This window comes from Anguilla rostrata, chromosome 10, assembly GCF_018555375.3.
Source record: "Anguilla rostrata isolate EN2019 chromosome 10, ASM1855537v3, whole genome shotgun sequence".
NCBI lineage: Eukaryota > Metazoa > Chordata > Actinopteri > Anguilliformes > Anguillidae > Anguilla > Anguilla rostrata.
In genome coordinates, this window is record NC_057942.1 from 43,423,827 (window position 1) to 43,439,496 (window position 15,670).

At 46.2% G+C, this 15,670-nt stretch overlaps 1 protein-coding gene and 1 long non-coding RNA gene across 6 annotated transcripts in view; one reads left to right on the forward strand and one right to left on the reverse strand.

Annotated features, from left to right (window-relative positions):
• The window catches only part of LOC135233600 (pikachurin), a 65,082-nt gene that overhangs the window by 31,397 nt on the left and 18,015 nt on the right, over positions 1–15,670 (reverse strand). For 3 of the 5 annotated variants that reach the window (XM_064297323.1, XM_064297324.1, XM_064297325.1), the window contains one exon: positions 2,246–2,355. In XM_064297323.1, the coding sequence (XP_064153393.1) occupies positions 2,246–2,355 (110 nt within the window). Of the gene's footprint in view, positions 1–2,245; positions 2,356–9,669; positions 10,278–15,670 lie in introns of those variants that run through there. The other 2 variants (XM_064297322.1, XM_064297321.1) reach the window with 1 other exon arrangement.
• LOC135233604 (uncharacterized) lies at positions 10,460–13,927 on the forward strand. Its single transcript, XR_010323883.1, has 3 exons — positions 10,460–10,848; positions 12,482–12,534; positions 12,985–13,927. It is a non-coding gene; the product is annotated as an uncharacterized LOC135233604 (long non-coding RNA).

Consider the following 15,670-nt stretch of genomic DNA (forward strand, 5'->3'; position numbering starts at 1 on the left):
CAAACTTACGACTTCCTTCCTTTCTGCGATTAGAAACGCACTCCTGGAAGCGGAGTAAGCCCACGAACCGCATCTCGCTAATGACATGAAATGGACTGCATTTATATAGCGCGTTTATCCAAAGCGCTTTACAACCGATGCAAAAGCATATCGGTGCAATAGATTTCACACGTTACTTAACCCTCCACTTTAACACTTAACCCTCCACTTCAACAGATACATGAAACTCAGAAGCGAAGCTAAAGCTGCTGCTTTTAAAAGATCCGCCCACACAAACGTGGGAGAGATCGAGAGGTCTACTACGAGGAGGATTACTCTGCTTTTTTTTTTTCTTTTTTCCTTCCGCAGTGCAAATTCATGGTGAATTACAGTCGGACCAAAACTGAAATCAGTCACCGTTTCTGCAGCTCTCAAACCCCTTGCCTGCTGCCTGCTAGTGTAAACTTGCATACAGTCTCTTTGAACCCCAGTTGTGGGCCTGCTGTTGAGATCCTTAAGGCCACCGCGTAGAATATGACCCTTCGTAACGGTGCCAGAGTACTCAGTGAAACTCAGACATCTGAGGCAGGCACAGTCAGGAATGGGGTCTTGGACTTTGGAGGATTTCTGAGAAACATTGCTTGTTTTCTTTGGCCGCTGTATCTCCTGAGTGACTTTACAGAAGGCTGGGAAGTCTCTGATAATACAAACATGCAGACGTAGACTTCATTTTTCTAAAAATTCACTGATACCAGATTTGTTATGTAATCATAATTTTCTTCCTTCAGTGTGAGTCTAGCCAGTGACTGGTTCAAAAACCCTACCTCAGGGATTATGTGCAGGGAAGTGTGTGGCACTTTTCCTTCTTGAGTCATGCAAAAAAAAAAAAAACTGTCTTCGCACTTCTTCGATCATCTCCCAGCGAGTCGAATAGTGTCTCATCAAAAATGTATCCCTACATGTATGGTATGAGGTTTTACTTTTTTAAGGACATGTTCTGTTCTTCTTCCACTGAAAACTTAAATCCACCTGGGTGTGATTCGGGACCAGAAGAGGCCTGTATATTCTATCCCTTTTGGAGCCAGTGGAGCTGGAAGAGCGGGAGAAAACCCCGGAGGACCGAGCTGAACACAAGGCGCACTCGCCCGTGTCCGGTCTCTCAGGTCCGCCAGTCTCTCCTGAGAGCCGCAGTCCAGAGGAAAACGATCCGAAATGAAGGCCTTTGCAAAGGTTTGCCGGAGTTACGGAGGGGGCACCATTAATTTAGAAACTTCCCAGAAGCCACGGGGGACATTAAAAATGCTCTGCCACATTTGTTTCCGATTAGAACACGATGAAACGCAAACAAACAAACAAACAGAATCAAAACAACGGAAATGTGAGATGCTCAACCAGTGCCGTCTCGAAATACAGATGGAAAAATCTTGATAAACAACTTCCAACTAAAACACATTTTTGTTTGTGCTGGATGCCTTTAAAAGCCTATACTGGCAATAACCAACTAACCTGGATGTGCGTGTGTGTGTGTGTGCGTGCGTGCGTGCGTGCGTGTGTGCGTGCGTGCGTGTGTACAGTATCTTACCGCTATCTTACAGTTCTAAGCATTGTGCAAAGAGCTGACTGAACATGCGAACCAAACCACAACTCAACGGCGTGAGTTTGGAGGGAAAATGTTTACTCAGAACAGGCTGGACTTTATGAGCTGTGCTTCACGCCAGACCTAATAAATCCTTTTTGGTGAGGGAGGGGGGCAGAAAATGTCACTACTCATTTCGGTTACAAATAAGAGAGCGAGGTCGATTTGCTCTCGCTCAACCCTAACCCCTTTCCCCCTCAGGATCCCAATTTATTCTGTGTGGGCCAGGGTGCGGGGCGGGTCCTGGAGCCGAAACTTAACCCGCGTGCACTCAGAAAAACCCACATCCATCTATAAAGAGCACGAACAGACTCTTCACAAGGATGTAATCATGTACACGCACAGGATCTGCGAAGTAAAAAAAATACGTGAAATACAGTATTATTCATTTGTAAAATTTTAAAAGTAGGGGGAACCATTTTGATGCACACTTGGCCAACTGCTGCAGAAAGTGGGTGTGGACTTTAGAATGTCAGTTTCGGTGCGTTCAGACTCCTCCCCCCCCCCCCCACACACAATCTGAATGTCGGAAAGCTGCTTTCAGCCGTTGGGGTGAAGCGCGCGGAGCCTTTAGCCATGACGCGTGAGCCGTGCGGCGGCGGGCGGTAGGCGGTAGGCGGCGGGCGGTACCTTGTAGCCGGTGATGGTGCTGACGTGCCGGCGGGGCATCCTCCAGCGGACGCCGAACGCCGTGCAGTTCAGCGCCTCCAGCTGGATGTCCAGCGGCGGACTGAGCCGATCTGCGAGAGAGAGAGAGAGAGAGAGAGAGAGAGAGAGAGAGAGAGAGAGAGAGAGAGAGAGAGAGAGAGAGGAGAGAGAGAGAGAGCGAAGCAGAAAAGGCAGAGAGCTAGAGAGAAGAGGAGACAAAAGCAAGGGCAAAAACTAATCACACGCAAATGGCAACCGTTTTTAAACACATCCGGTTGATCACAACTGTTTGATAATTCACACGAAATGAACCTTTTTTTAATTCCTGCCTGATTCATAATTTTTTGTGATTCCACTTTTTAAAATGGCTAAAACACATTTAAATTTGGATCCATTGAATTCCAAGCAAACATGAAAACACATTCATCGAACACAAAGTTGTGGCACACACAGCGCGACACACACACACAAAGCCCTGTTGGTCACAATGGCAGCACAGACTTTGTCTTACGCTGGGGCTTTGAGCAAACCCAGACAGCCTTGGCTCAGCTTTGCTTGAGGCTGATGCGTAGTGCACCCCTCGTGTCTGGACTCTTCTCTTTGTCCGTTTTTACTCCTTCCGTTCCCCAGAGGTAACGAGCACGTTGCCGTTTCAGAGAAACATTTTCGTTTGAGCGTCGCTGAAAATAGCGGGCCTCAGCACGGTGAGAGGAGAAAGCCAGCCACGGCGGCCATCGCTCCGTGAGAGAGCAGCGATGGACAGGCGGATGATCTCGGCTGTGGGAGAGCGCTGTGACCCTCTGGCGGAGCTGCCGGCTCCGCGCTGTGACCCTCTGGCGGAGCTGCCGGCTCCGCGCTGTGACCCTCTGGCGGAGCTGCCGGCTCCGCGCTGTGACCCTCTGGCGGAGCTGCCGGCTCCGCGCTGTGACCCTCTGGCGGAGCTGCCGGCTCCGCGCTGTGGCCCAGGGCATGAACCGCTCCGGTGACTTCACCGTCCTCCAAACCCCGAGCGGCAGATGTTGGGGGGCCGACGCCGCGGCAACTCGCGTAAATGGGCCGAGATGGCGGTGTGCAGTTAACGCTCTGGCGGTTTGGGGGGGGGGGGTCGTTGGCGGGGCGGGGCGGGGCGGCGAGGCGGGAAGGGCTTCTCGTGCAGTCAGACTGTTGGCAGTTTAAAGCAGTTGCTGTTTGAAAAGCGAAACTTTGAGCGGGACTTGCTCTGCGGCGGGCTTTGCCTGCTATCCATCGCTGTCCGCCGCGGTTCGGATCTCCTGGGGGGGGGGGGGGTCCGCAAAATTCAGCTGTAACAGTGATAGATTTAAAGGCTCTAATTACATGGACCCAAGCCACTGAAATTAGGCACCATTTTGGGACGGACGCAAGGTTATCTACATGCTTTAATTAAGCAGGGAGAAAGAGGCAGCCAAAAGCAAAATGGAAATACAGACAAATGCATTCTACTGAGGTTTCACCTTTGTACATTAAACCGAAATGGGATTTAATAAAGAGACAGTGGGAGGGTAGTAACAGCAGCAATGGGAGAACAGTTTCATACAGCACATCAGCACTGTCAATGGCCAAAGGCCACTTATTTTTTTAAATTACAAGCGGCATTAATTAAAACACATACACTTTGTTGTACGTCGCTCTGGATAAGAGCGTCTGCCAAATGCCTGTAATGTAATGTAATGTAAAACGTACAGTTTCCATGATTCCCCAAATCACATTCAGTACATATGGCACTCTCACACAAGCAGCCAGGCTGTGAGCATGGGCTCGGCTGTCTGTGTGAGCGGCGCGCCGTGTTCTCACAGATCCGAGTCCGTTTTCTCTGAGCCCGCCCGCTGGGACACAGTCACACGGTCGCAGGCCGGCAGATCTGCCCGCTCCGGCCCCGACAAGAACCAGCAGCGGACAAGAAAAACCCCCCGCCAGACATTCTATGTTTGAGGAGCGGCGATATTTCATTTAAGCAAGCAGCTACCAATTAAAAGGATGACAGCGCACTACGACAGAGGCGGGGATGACAGCAGTGGCATGCGGACCGGCCAGTTTGAAAGCAGTCGTGTTTAATCGCTTGTTTCTTTTTGTGTCGCGCGCACCGGTATGGGGCCCTGCCCTCGCTCTCCAACCAGCAGCCCAACCCAGCTACTGCCGCTTCCAAACATGCTCTTAATCGCTCTGCACTTACAGCTTACGCATGTAAACCTGGATGCATCTTCTTAAGTCAAATACATTATTGTTGCAAATTTTAACTTTTTTTTTTTAACATCTTTTAGGCTCAACCCACCCAAGCAAAGGCAATGTGGATGCCAGGAAATGTATCATCAAGAGTAAAGCTACTAATGGGCCATTGTGGCAGGAAAAATCCAAAAAGCAAACACAGACATCAATCTATAGTATATAAAAAATGTTCTCAGTATATAGCCCTAATACTTGGTAGCCTTAAGGGTACCCAACCACTGAAATTTTGGTGAAGCAACCTCTGTTCTACCAATACTCAAACTGAAGCCATTAATTGGAATGTGAATGTAAGATAGCTGTGCTTAGCTAAAACATTACACCTGTTTGATATTTCCAGAACACTCTTAAACAAACAAAACATCAAAAACCAGCGGATAACATGGAAGCTCACACCCTCAGCCAGGATTTAATAAAATTAGACTCAATTTGTAATCTCAATGCCCTTCTCTTTTGGTTCCCTCTAATTTATTTTCCGATATTATAAGATTTTTTGTGTGTTCATCACATCATCAGAATTGTTTTGGCTGCAGGCAAACACTTTAAATAGTTTGTGTGTTTATTGTATTTTATGGGTCAAAAGCTATATGTTTCATTCTCATTTCCATTCCAGCTCTATTCAGAATACATTTAATTCTCTCGGGGATGGGTTCTGTGGCTTCACACTGGAACCGGAGATTCTGGCACCAGAGAAAATTACGTTGGTTATTCTGACCTCTGCGCATTCCACTCGAGTCACGGCAGCTCAAAGAAAACAAACCCAAAAAAGAAACAATAATGCATTCTGAACACAATAAAAAATAACCCCTCAGAAGCAATCTGGCCATTGGCCTGACCATGAAGAACAGCAGACGGAATAGGGAAGGAAAGGGGTCCTCCCAAACCACCAAGATTTCAGGTCACATGAGCCAATCAGAACGGACAGCGACACGCCCGCGTTTCGTTTCCACAATGCCACAGAGGGTGACACTTGAGCACAAAACACGAAAGCAAACCTGACCGCACCAGGGATGCATCAAGACCAGACATGCACACGTCAGATAAACACTCTACACTGACGTCGCTCCTTCGTCAAGCAAATCCACTTTTTTTTTTTTTTTTTTTTAATAAAAATGGACTTATGGAAGATTTACAAAGACATTAAAATTCAAGGAAATTCACCACCTGGGTGACACAGATATTAGAGGGCATCACGCTTCTTTGCAACCAGAGCAATGCTTTCCCTCACAGAGAGATGATGAGAGACGAGACTCCTGAACACTGTCAACTAAGGGACGATCTGAATTTCTGCTTGAACCTTGAAAAAATGTGAACATGGAACATACTTCAGTGACAGAAAAGCACCAGGCACTATTTTGCTTTTGGTTTAGCTTCGACAGACTCAAAAACTTCCAGCAGTTCTGTGTTCCATCTCATATAGCTTCCAAGAAGCATATCCAGCAAAGGCACTTTTTTTTAAGGTAAAACGATGCTCCCCATGATCAGCACTCTATCCTGACCTTCCCGGTGTCTGCTGTGGCCAGGATCCCCACAGAGAGATGCAGTTACAATTGACATCGCCCAGGGAGCAAGGGGTTCGGACGGCAAACCACACTCAGCCTCATTACTTGGTAATGGCTTGTGTAGCCAACCGGGTGCCTACGGTCTGCTTGTGTCAGCTGAGCCCACTCCACTGAGTTCTGGACCGCACTGTCCAGCTCGGCTGGTGGATTGCTGAATGAAATGAAGCAGCGACAGACGTTTCAAAGAAATCTGCAAGGCAGCTAAGGTCTGTTTGGGTAGCTGTTTGTTTGAATACTAGAGTGAAAGGGTTCTAGTATAACGTCATTGACAATTTAACAACTTTTGTTTTGGAGGACACAGCTGTTACTTGTTTGTTGATTGTAGGGATAGAAGACTTAAAGTGGTAGTAGGATACATAAAAGAAAGAGTGAACAATAGACTGATAGATTTGATGATGTTCTGTATGTAATGGTGGAGGATTTTCTGTAATTTTCTATTAAGGTCAGTTCTGTTCTTGGGGATCTACTGTCCTGTAGGTTTCCACTCCAATCCCAACAAAGCACACCTCATTCAACAGCTAGAGACCTTGTTGAGCTGCAATTAGTAGAGTCAGGTGTGCCAGATTAGGGTTGGAGTAAAAACCTACAGGACAGTAGACCTCCAGGAGCAGGGTTGGAGTAAAAACCTACAGGACAGTAGACCTCCAGGAGCAGGGTTGGGCAGGCCTGGTGTATGGGGTAAACGTAGCCCACATCAAAAAAAAAATCTGCCCAGTCACTCACTGCAGTGAAATTTAAAATGAAATGAAATATTGTTCGCATCCACTTCGCAAGTCCAGTTTCATCATTTTGACCGAGAGGTAGACAGATACCTGTAATTACAGTTCCAGGCAATTACCCAAATTTTACATGGAAACGTAGTGCATCTTATTTTAAAATCCACTTTTACCGGGAGCTCCCAGGGCCATAGCTCAACCTTGGCGCAGACAGGTGTAGCAAATTATTCTAAAGTGAAATGTCACAGTTTTTTTTTTTTTTAATAAACAGAGTTAATAAACAGAATCCGTTCTGTTTTTAAGGACAATGTCTATTACGCCCCCTGCCCAAATGCAGAGGTGGAAAATCCAGGTCCGGAAAGTAAAAGTCCTCCCCAGGACTTTGTTCCAATCATCTGGATTTTATTAATTAACACAATTCTGCCATCCTGAGGTGGAACTAATTAGTGTAATCAGCTGGCTGAGCTCATGGGTGGAGGAAGCACATGACAGGATGTTTACTTCCGCTGGTCGAATAGTATATACAGCACTACATAAGCACATTGGGCAGCTCAGAAAAAACTGAAAGTTATTTTACCCTGCCAAATTTAAATAAAAAAAACAACAACAACCGAATGATGTCTGCAGTAAGAAGCAAAACACTGCATTATATTTCTGAAAAAGACCTCTGCTGCCTATGCTTTATTCCCTCAACAGAGAACGCAGACTTCAAGCAATATTGATGAAATGTGCATGTATGTGCCAAAAAAAAGGGGGGTGGGGGGGGCTTCGGGGAGGGGAGAGAAAACTCAACTGCCAAGTACAACAGTGCACTTTGCCACGCCCTACTCCCAAGAGCATCAATCCCTGAAAATGTATCAATGCTCCAAGCCCAGATCCTTCTGACCAAAAGGCATCTAACACCGTATCTAACCTAACCATTTTAGATTCGGGCATGACCACCCACACCCTATGTTATTCTCATCAGAGCTTACGGCTGTGCAACTTCAATAACATTTTTTAGCTTTTCTATTTGCAACCGTTATTGATTTTCGAACATCACTGACCTACATTGAGCCTTTCTGTTTCTGTGGACCTGGCTATAGAGCAGAATGATCACATCAAAGACATGTGACTTCTGAGTCATGTGAGTACATATTGTGGCAGCACAGCTCTGTCGATCAATATGTCAGGCCTGTGTATACAGTAAGCAATCAGCAAGTTTATAAAATAATGACATGAGTCGCAACCAATGGTGGAGTTCGTATTACAAACTGTCTGAATCCAACCACAAAACCTTGTTTCAGACGGCCCCACTAGAGACTTAGACTGCTTCCAGTGAAAGGAATTCAAATTTTATTTTTATAAGAAGGCAAGGAAAACTACAGGGTGATTTAGTCGGTTTTTTCCACAATCAGGCAGCTCCTAGCCAGTTTATCACAGGGTCCTTCGTTCGCCCTCTGAATCAGCTCATTAAAGTTCCTTCACAGAACTGTTCACATTTGAGATAAAAGCAAGAAAAATTTTCAGCAAATGTTAACTCTCTCCAGCAGCCTCAGTTTTTTATTCTTTCCTGAGCTGTCACATCAAATATCCCATTAGTACTGACTCTAAAATGACAGACTAAAGACTGGAACTACATCGGACGGTGCAGACACTCCCCATACACCAGTTAAATACTCGCCGCTTTGAAATCAAACGAAGAGCCCGACGAGCTCTTTTGATGTTTGAGCACCGTAATTAAGTTGACTTGTACACATGCCTCCCTTTAATGGATTCTAATCACTCCCACACCGCCAGACTTCAACGGACATGACAATGGCCGAGGGATTATATTAGCCGGACACTCAGGCACTGACATTCAGCCTCATCGCAGGAGGCTGTATTAAAACTGACAGAACATAGAATTCGCTATGCCACATGTTTTCAATGTAAGTTATAGAATTGCACTATGAAGTGTGCAAATTCATTGTGCACCATATGTTATGTTTAATCATTACATGCTGCGTCACGTTTCAACTTTCCCACATTGAGTAACAAGCGGCATTCTCATCCGATAGATCATCTACTGACTGCATTTTGTACACAGCAGTTTGTTCTTAGTTTAAAGCAGCTAACATAGGCCCTGGTTGCATACTTCAATTAAATAAACTATAGATTTGCACAGGCGTTTTTGACTTTACATTGCCGGGGTAGAAATGCCACCAGAAATGTTGGAGGTTCTGTGGAGAGGGCATGTCCCCGAACCCCCTCATTAGGGGGAAGGTGACTCTTTAGCGACCCCGTGTCAAGGACAGAAATTTGAACGAACTGTGAAATTCCGTCAGTCAGGAGACGAGTGCCAGAAGTCTAGAGGAACGTCAAATAGTTTCAGAATCCACAGTAATTAAACAAATTTTGCTCATTAGGGTTCGTTGTTATTTTATTACAGATAGAGGTTACCGCCTCTTAAATCACCGCAATCCAGCCGCCAAGGCTTCCATTAGCGCGAATCATCAGCGCAATCGCATTTTTTTATATAGGCTACGCTAGATTTTGAGGAGGGGAGGGAGATGTTGAATTAACAGTACTAACTTTGCATCGACGATGACATTTGGAAGGGCAGAGAACGAGTTGCAGTCCCAGGGTAGCTAATATGACCAGAAAAGGCGCTTCATTGATGGGAAACAATCATTCATGTAGTTAGCCATCTCCTTGACGCACAGTGCCCACCACCTAGTCAGCTTCTCGTGAATTAAAATTAAGGCAATTCAATAAACATACAGCCGGGTATCCTGTTGGTGTAGCAACTGTACCTACGCTGTTTTGCCCTATCGATATGCATGAAATTGCTTGGATCTGCTCAAATCCCTTACAATATTCAATTAGTTCAGACATATAAATACACGAATAAACCTTGGGAACTTACCAGATTTTCTCACATTGGATCTCCTTGCGCAAAACGAAACGTCGACCACACAAATTATAACAAGCGAAAGCAATACTGCGTTTCTTAATTTGTAGGGAAACTCCATGTCTTGCGAGCATAAAGTTTTTAAAGTTCAAAAAGGCATAACTGACCCACCGTAGTAAAATGTAGCAGTACTTCGAAAAAACAGAAAGATTAACAAAAGATATTGGATACTAAAAGTTACGCATGTGAGGGCAACCAGTCCTTTCCCGTGATCGGACTCGGTAAATCCCGCACAGAACAGCAAATAAATTAGGAAACAGACGTTCGATCCTTTCTCGCGGTCGGAGGGGAACTGGGGGGTTTGACACTGATGCGATTACAAGCTACTAAAGATCAGTAAAATGCGCAGCCCGAACGACGACAACTAGAACAAGCGCACACTCGGACATGACAACCTAAGTATTCTTTATAAATCGCTCAACGAATCCACGGGATGTGTCGCAGAACCCGGTCGGCTACAGTGCGGATACAAGCTGCGCCACACAGTTTCTCTCGTTTCGTCTGATTTGGGAATTTGTTAAATGGCCAGGAAGAGAACGGGGGGACATTAGAGTTAAGAGGATAAAGGGATTCCAATCCACCCAGATGGAGACGCTGAGATTGCTCCAGCTACTCAGACTAATATAGCAACACTCCCAGGAGGCATCGAAAAGTAGCTAAATAAAAATTAATTAATTAAGCAGGACTAATTAATTGACTATAATAAACTAAATCGTTTTAGTTTGGCTGCAGTAAATAAATGAAGGTATCAGGGAATGATACGAATTTATCCGAAACATGTCGTCAGATAATGGGGATTTACTTAGTCAATAACTATTATCTGTGGAGTGAAGAATTCCGTATGCCTATTTACATAATTATTCTCTAAATAAAGCCAATCAACCTTTGCATTTAGCTGTCGCCAAAAATTAAATTACGTCTTTAAAACTACCGAGGTTGATGCGTATGAAGTTAATTACTTTATCATTTAAACCCGTTTTATCATTAAACCTGCTTTACCCCCAGGAAGAGAGGTAGCACAAGTTAAATTCACCTGACACCTCGTGGCCCAAACATTTATCCTGTGTTTCAGCTTGTTGGCAGCACGCGCCATCGGCCTGCAGGGGTCCCAGAGCGCAGCGCTGGCACGCGCGGGTAAGTCATTTAGCTTACCCTGCTGCTAAGATAATTGAAATCCATACTGGCTGACGAGTTGACAAGTAACACATTTACTGCGTGATTGTGTGCTGAGACATGTGATCATTAGCCTAATGGTGTTAGAATGAATGAAACGCAATTTAACATAATTTGACCCCAGTTCCTTAAATTAACTCCAAACTCAGAACTGACACAAATCGATGTGCGTAATGACATAATGTATCATGCACGTCACCTGGAATGGCACACAGGCCTATATTGCAAGGGGTGGGAGTTGGGAAAAGCAGGATAATTTGTTCTCCTGGAAGCTAGACCATGCCATTTCATATGTATCACTAGATTTATGACCGTTTGTAAACACTTTCTTGGCCATTCCATTTTTAAGTAGACCTGTGGGTGAGGGGTCTCAGTGTCATCAGATTTCTTTTAGCAGTTCTATTTGTTTTTGAAATTAGATATTGCAAATACTGTAGCCAACTATTCAGTGAAGGAAACGAATCCTCTCCAGAGGTCCCACTGCGGTATTTCAGATGTTGTAATAACATTCATCCCTGATCTAATGCTATCCCGTGTCCTGAGCCATCACCAGGCTCTCAGAACGCATTACGCCATTAGATGATATAGCACGGGAATCTCGGCTTGGGCACTGAGCCTGGGTTCATAACAGGGAACAATGTCCCAACAATAAAGCAGCAGTGCCAGACATTTGGGTGTTCCGCAGATCGAAAGCAAACTTGCTGGAAGCCGCTTTTCTCCTATAAATGAATATACTTGAAAAGTATTTAACGGATAAGATCATGCCGCCGCGCGCTCTGTAGCCAGGCTTCCCCTCCTCACGGCTCCCGCCACGAAACGCGTCTGAAGACGGGAGGCTCCGGCGCGCGGCGTCTTCGTCTGACACATGCCTTCCGATTGGCCACTGTCGGCACTAATCCAGACCCAGATCCGAGCGTGTCACAGCACGCCCGACTTTCGTTCACCTCCGCAGGTTTCTGTTGCTATAGGTCCCAGGGGAAACGTAACAGGGAGGTATCTAACGCTGCTTCTTACTGCGTGCCCGAAATATCAAAGCACCCAGTAACATTCTTTGTTACAGCTATTATAGAGGTATTAGCGCATATTCTCAGGCTGCATACATTAGCCTGCATACACATGAGTGACCTGTTGCTGCTGCTGATGATGATGATGGGGTGCATTTACTTTTGAGCTGCACAGAATCTCTAAGCACTGGACACTGAAGAAGGAGAGCTCACCCGAGAGACTATTGAAATGATCAGCACACAGTCACTCAGGTGCTCAGGGAAGCCCTTATTAACCCTACTGTTTATATATCATATATGCAATGTTCAATGGACAGATTGAGAGAGCCAATTTGAGACTTTGACCAAGACAGTGAGGAACCGCTTCACTCTTTGCTGCAAGTTCAAATTTCATCAGAAAGCTGTAAGCACACCTGGTACTTTAGCCGACTATGGGCATTTCCATTTTGGCAGGTGCATTGACTCTTTTACACGTGTACCCCTTTAAGTGATCGATGCCTTGCTTGATCGTTGACTTAAAAACATTTTCAAAGCAGCACGTACTAACACCAAATGAAATAACCAAGCTCTGTTTTTCTTTTGAGAAACAGGATGCCTGTCAATCTTCTGAAAGACAAGCAGCAATGGATCATCTTATTCTGTGGTAATAGTGTCTACTTTCACCTCATTATGTCTCTGCCTCCTCAGTCTGTTACTATGCGGAAAGGAAATGAAAATTCACAACCAGAAGTCAAAAGGAAATTGTTGAATTCATTACTCATAGGAATACGGTTTTCTGAGGTTATTTGGGAACATATTTATATTCAGGAAACAGATATTTCTCTCACATTTGCTCATAAAATGCCAAGAGAGCTGGAATGGGTCAAAAAGGACAAATTAAAGCCCACCATTAAAAAAAAATTGGGATAACAATAAATAAATATATAAATAAATATGTGATAAACCACTTGATTTGTGTTCACTCTGCAGCAACTTTCACAATGATGGTTGGCCACTTGAAAAAAAAAAAAAAATTCTACTCTACCGTGATAATTATGTTAGCTGTCTTTGGGAGTGAAACATTCTCTTTTAATTGAACACCTGTTTCTTGCAGTTTCTTCCCCCCTGTGAATCAAGTCAGGAAACAGATTCAGAAGTCCAGACTGAGAAGCAGGCCGGCTAACATCAGCTTGAAGAGCCAGAATACTGTGTCTCTCACAGGGATCCTACACAAATACTCTGAATGAACGCAGTGGAATAATCTCCCCACTCAGACAGGGAACAGAAGCTTGTGTACATCTGCAGACTGACGGCAGTTTTGTATCTCAGTAATAAATGCTTTAAGCAGCAACAACATTACAGAAAAAACATGCCAGCAAATGTATTGTTTATTTCTAACCAGCCTTTGACTTTCAAAGACCGTTAACAGAGGACCACCACCGTCATTTTATTCGCTTTTGTTAATTTTTGTTGTCTACTGCCACCTTGTGGCTACACTGAGAAAACACTTCGAAATACAACTACATCTTGAGCGTGACTAATAAAAACACTTTCCAAGTATTCCTGCTGAAAAAAGTTTTCCATGGTCGCGTTTTAATCAGTAAATGTCTAGTTTAATCGAAGCCTGCTGTGCATAAATAGTTGAATAGCACGTTGGAACAGCGGTAAACGCCGAGACAGATGGGAAGTGGACTTTATTGACGTGTGATAAAACCGCGCTCTGGCGTTCCAGGACAGCCTGTTCACAGCTGGAAATAGCGTCCAGACACGCGTGTGGACCGACCACTTCGGCGGGTCTGACCTTGAACCCAAAACCCACTGGTTTCCCACCTCGGATCGAGCCGCCTTTCATCTCCTGTCACCTTCCCCGGTCCAGGGCGCGGAGCGGACGTCTTGTTTTCTGCCCCTCACAGTAAAACACTGTGACCTCCCGTAAATCACACCCCATCAGGGCCTCCGGGGGACCAGCAGGTCCTTAATATTTACATGTGCACAAAGCTGTCGAGAAAGACCCCTCGAAATAACACAGCAACCACGGGTCCTACAAGGGACTCTTAAATAAATTGTTGCGGTCGCTGGAATTTTTTTACAGTAAATAAGAGCGGCGGTTAAGCACCTGATATGACATAAAACACGCGATTTTTTTTCTTAAAAAAACACGGCAGCGGACATATCTGCCGAAGTTCGCCGGCGTTGTTTAACGACCCCGATGGTCGCGTGTGTGGAAAGTGCGGGAAAGCCGTGTCCATGGCGACAGGACGGGACTCTCCTCTGAGAGAACCGACCGTGTGACCGCCATGCCAGAACACCGCCAGCAGGTCGCCCGCGCTCCACAACAGAACACAGCTGAAGGTCTCTTTCCTTCTAATGAGTCAGAGCAGTGCAGACGCCAAGTCTGAGAATTTGCCCCGCCAAGGGAATTGTTTTTTGGGCCACATTTCTTTTGTCACATCCCTGCTGACACCTGTCACTTCCTGTCAGTGGTTCCCGGGCGGTAATCCCTGTACCAGGCACAGTCGGGCAGATCAGATCTTTGATGAGGGAAGAGGAGAGGTATCTTGGGCGCTTGTTGTGAATTTCACGCAGACGCCCGCTCAGTACTGTTGCAGCGCTAGCTCTACGACTGGCACGTCAGATAAAAAAACGTGTGTCTTTTTATGGTCTGGGGATCCTCACGCAGAAATAGAGATGGCAGGATCTGGTCATCTGATTTATATATTTCACTGTTTTCCTTTAGCGTAGAAGACCCGGTACGTCTTTCAGTTTGTGGAATGCTGGTTAGCACACTGGCCCGGGCACAGAATGAACCTGGTTTGAGTTCTGAGGAGAACATGGCTTTTGCTTTTATAAAACCCCCTGGTGTTACTGCTGAGCCATCTGCACCCATGAGATGAGCTCTGGAGCAGAAGCCCCTGCAGATCTGCTACGCCAGCTCTCCTGTAGCCCACTACTGTGGCAAACAAGACACGGATCACTGGAGAGTAACCTTCAGCAAGGAGGCTGTAAGTCCACTTCTACAGCAAAAGGATTTTAGAGAAGAATCTGCTTTCTGAGCACATATGAACATAAACTTTGAGTGTTAAGTCTACAAAAAAAAAAGAAGAACTAAAAGAATTGCCAGAGCAGGATCTAAAAGAGTTGCCGATACAAAGTAAAACTGCCGTGTAGTGAGCTGGGAGTAGGAGGAGCAATGTCACCACCAACCTGCCCCCCCCCTGCGGCCCCCGCCCCCGCCCCCCCTACACGGCCGATGTCCGCTCTTCCTCCCCGGGTTAATGGCGCCGCCGTCATGGCGGTCAGGGCGTCCTGCAGGGAGGTCTGGGACAGGCGTTTCGCATTAGCGGGGCAACGAACGCAAGTGGTCCCGCGATGGATCGCACGAGTGGGCCCCAGGGCCCCATCAGGCCGGATAAACTTCCTCACTCGCCCTGTGTCAGCGGGGAAAGGGGGGGACGCCGGGGTCTAATCTGCGGAGTTTACGATCTCCGCGGGATAATATTACTCGATCTGGGAGGCGGCGCGGAGAAACAGGGGCTTCAGAGCCTTGGCCCGAGGGACCGCGCGTGTTCAAAGTCTGGCCGAGACACGCGCCCCTCCCGTACCCCAGGGCGAGCTACGCCACAGAAACCGCCGGTGTGTGTCGGCTGAGATTTCCAGGTTGCGCTGGATGGATGAAAGCAGCAGATCAAGAGAGCCATGGCTGGCAGTGACAACACTCCCTGGCGCCCTCTGGTGGACAGAAACAAAAATGCCCCAGAGTACTATGATGTCACTGGCCAGCGATGAGTCAGACTGGCTAA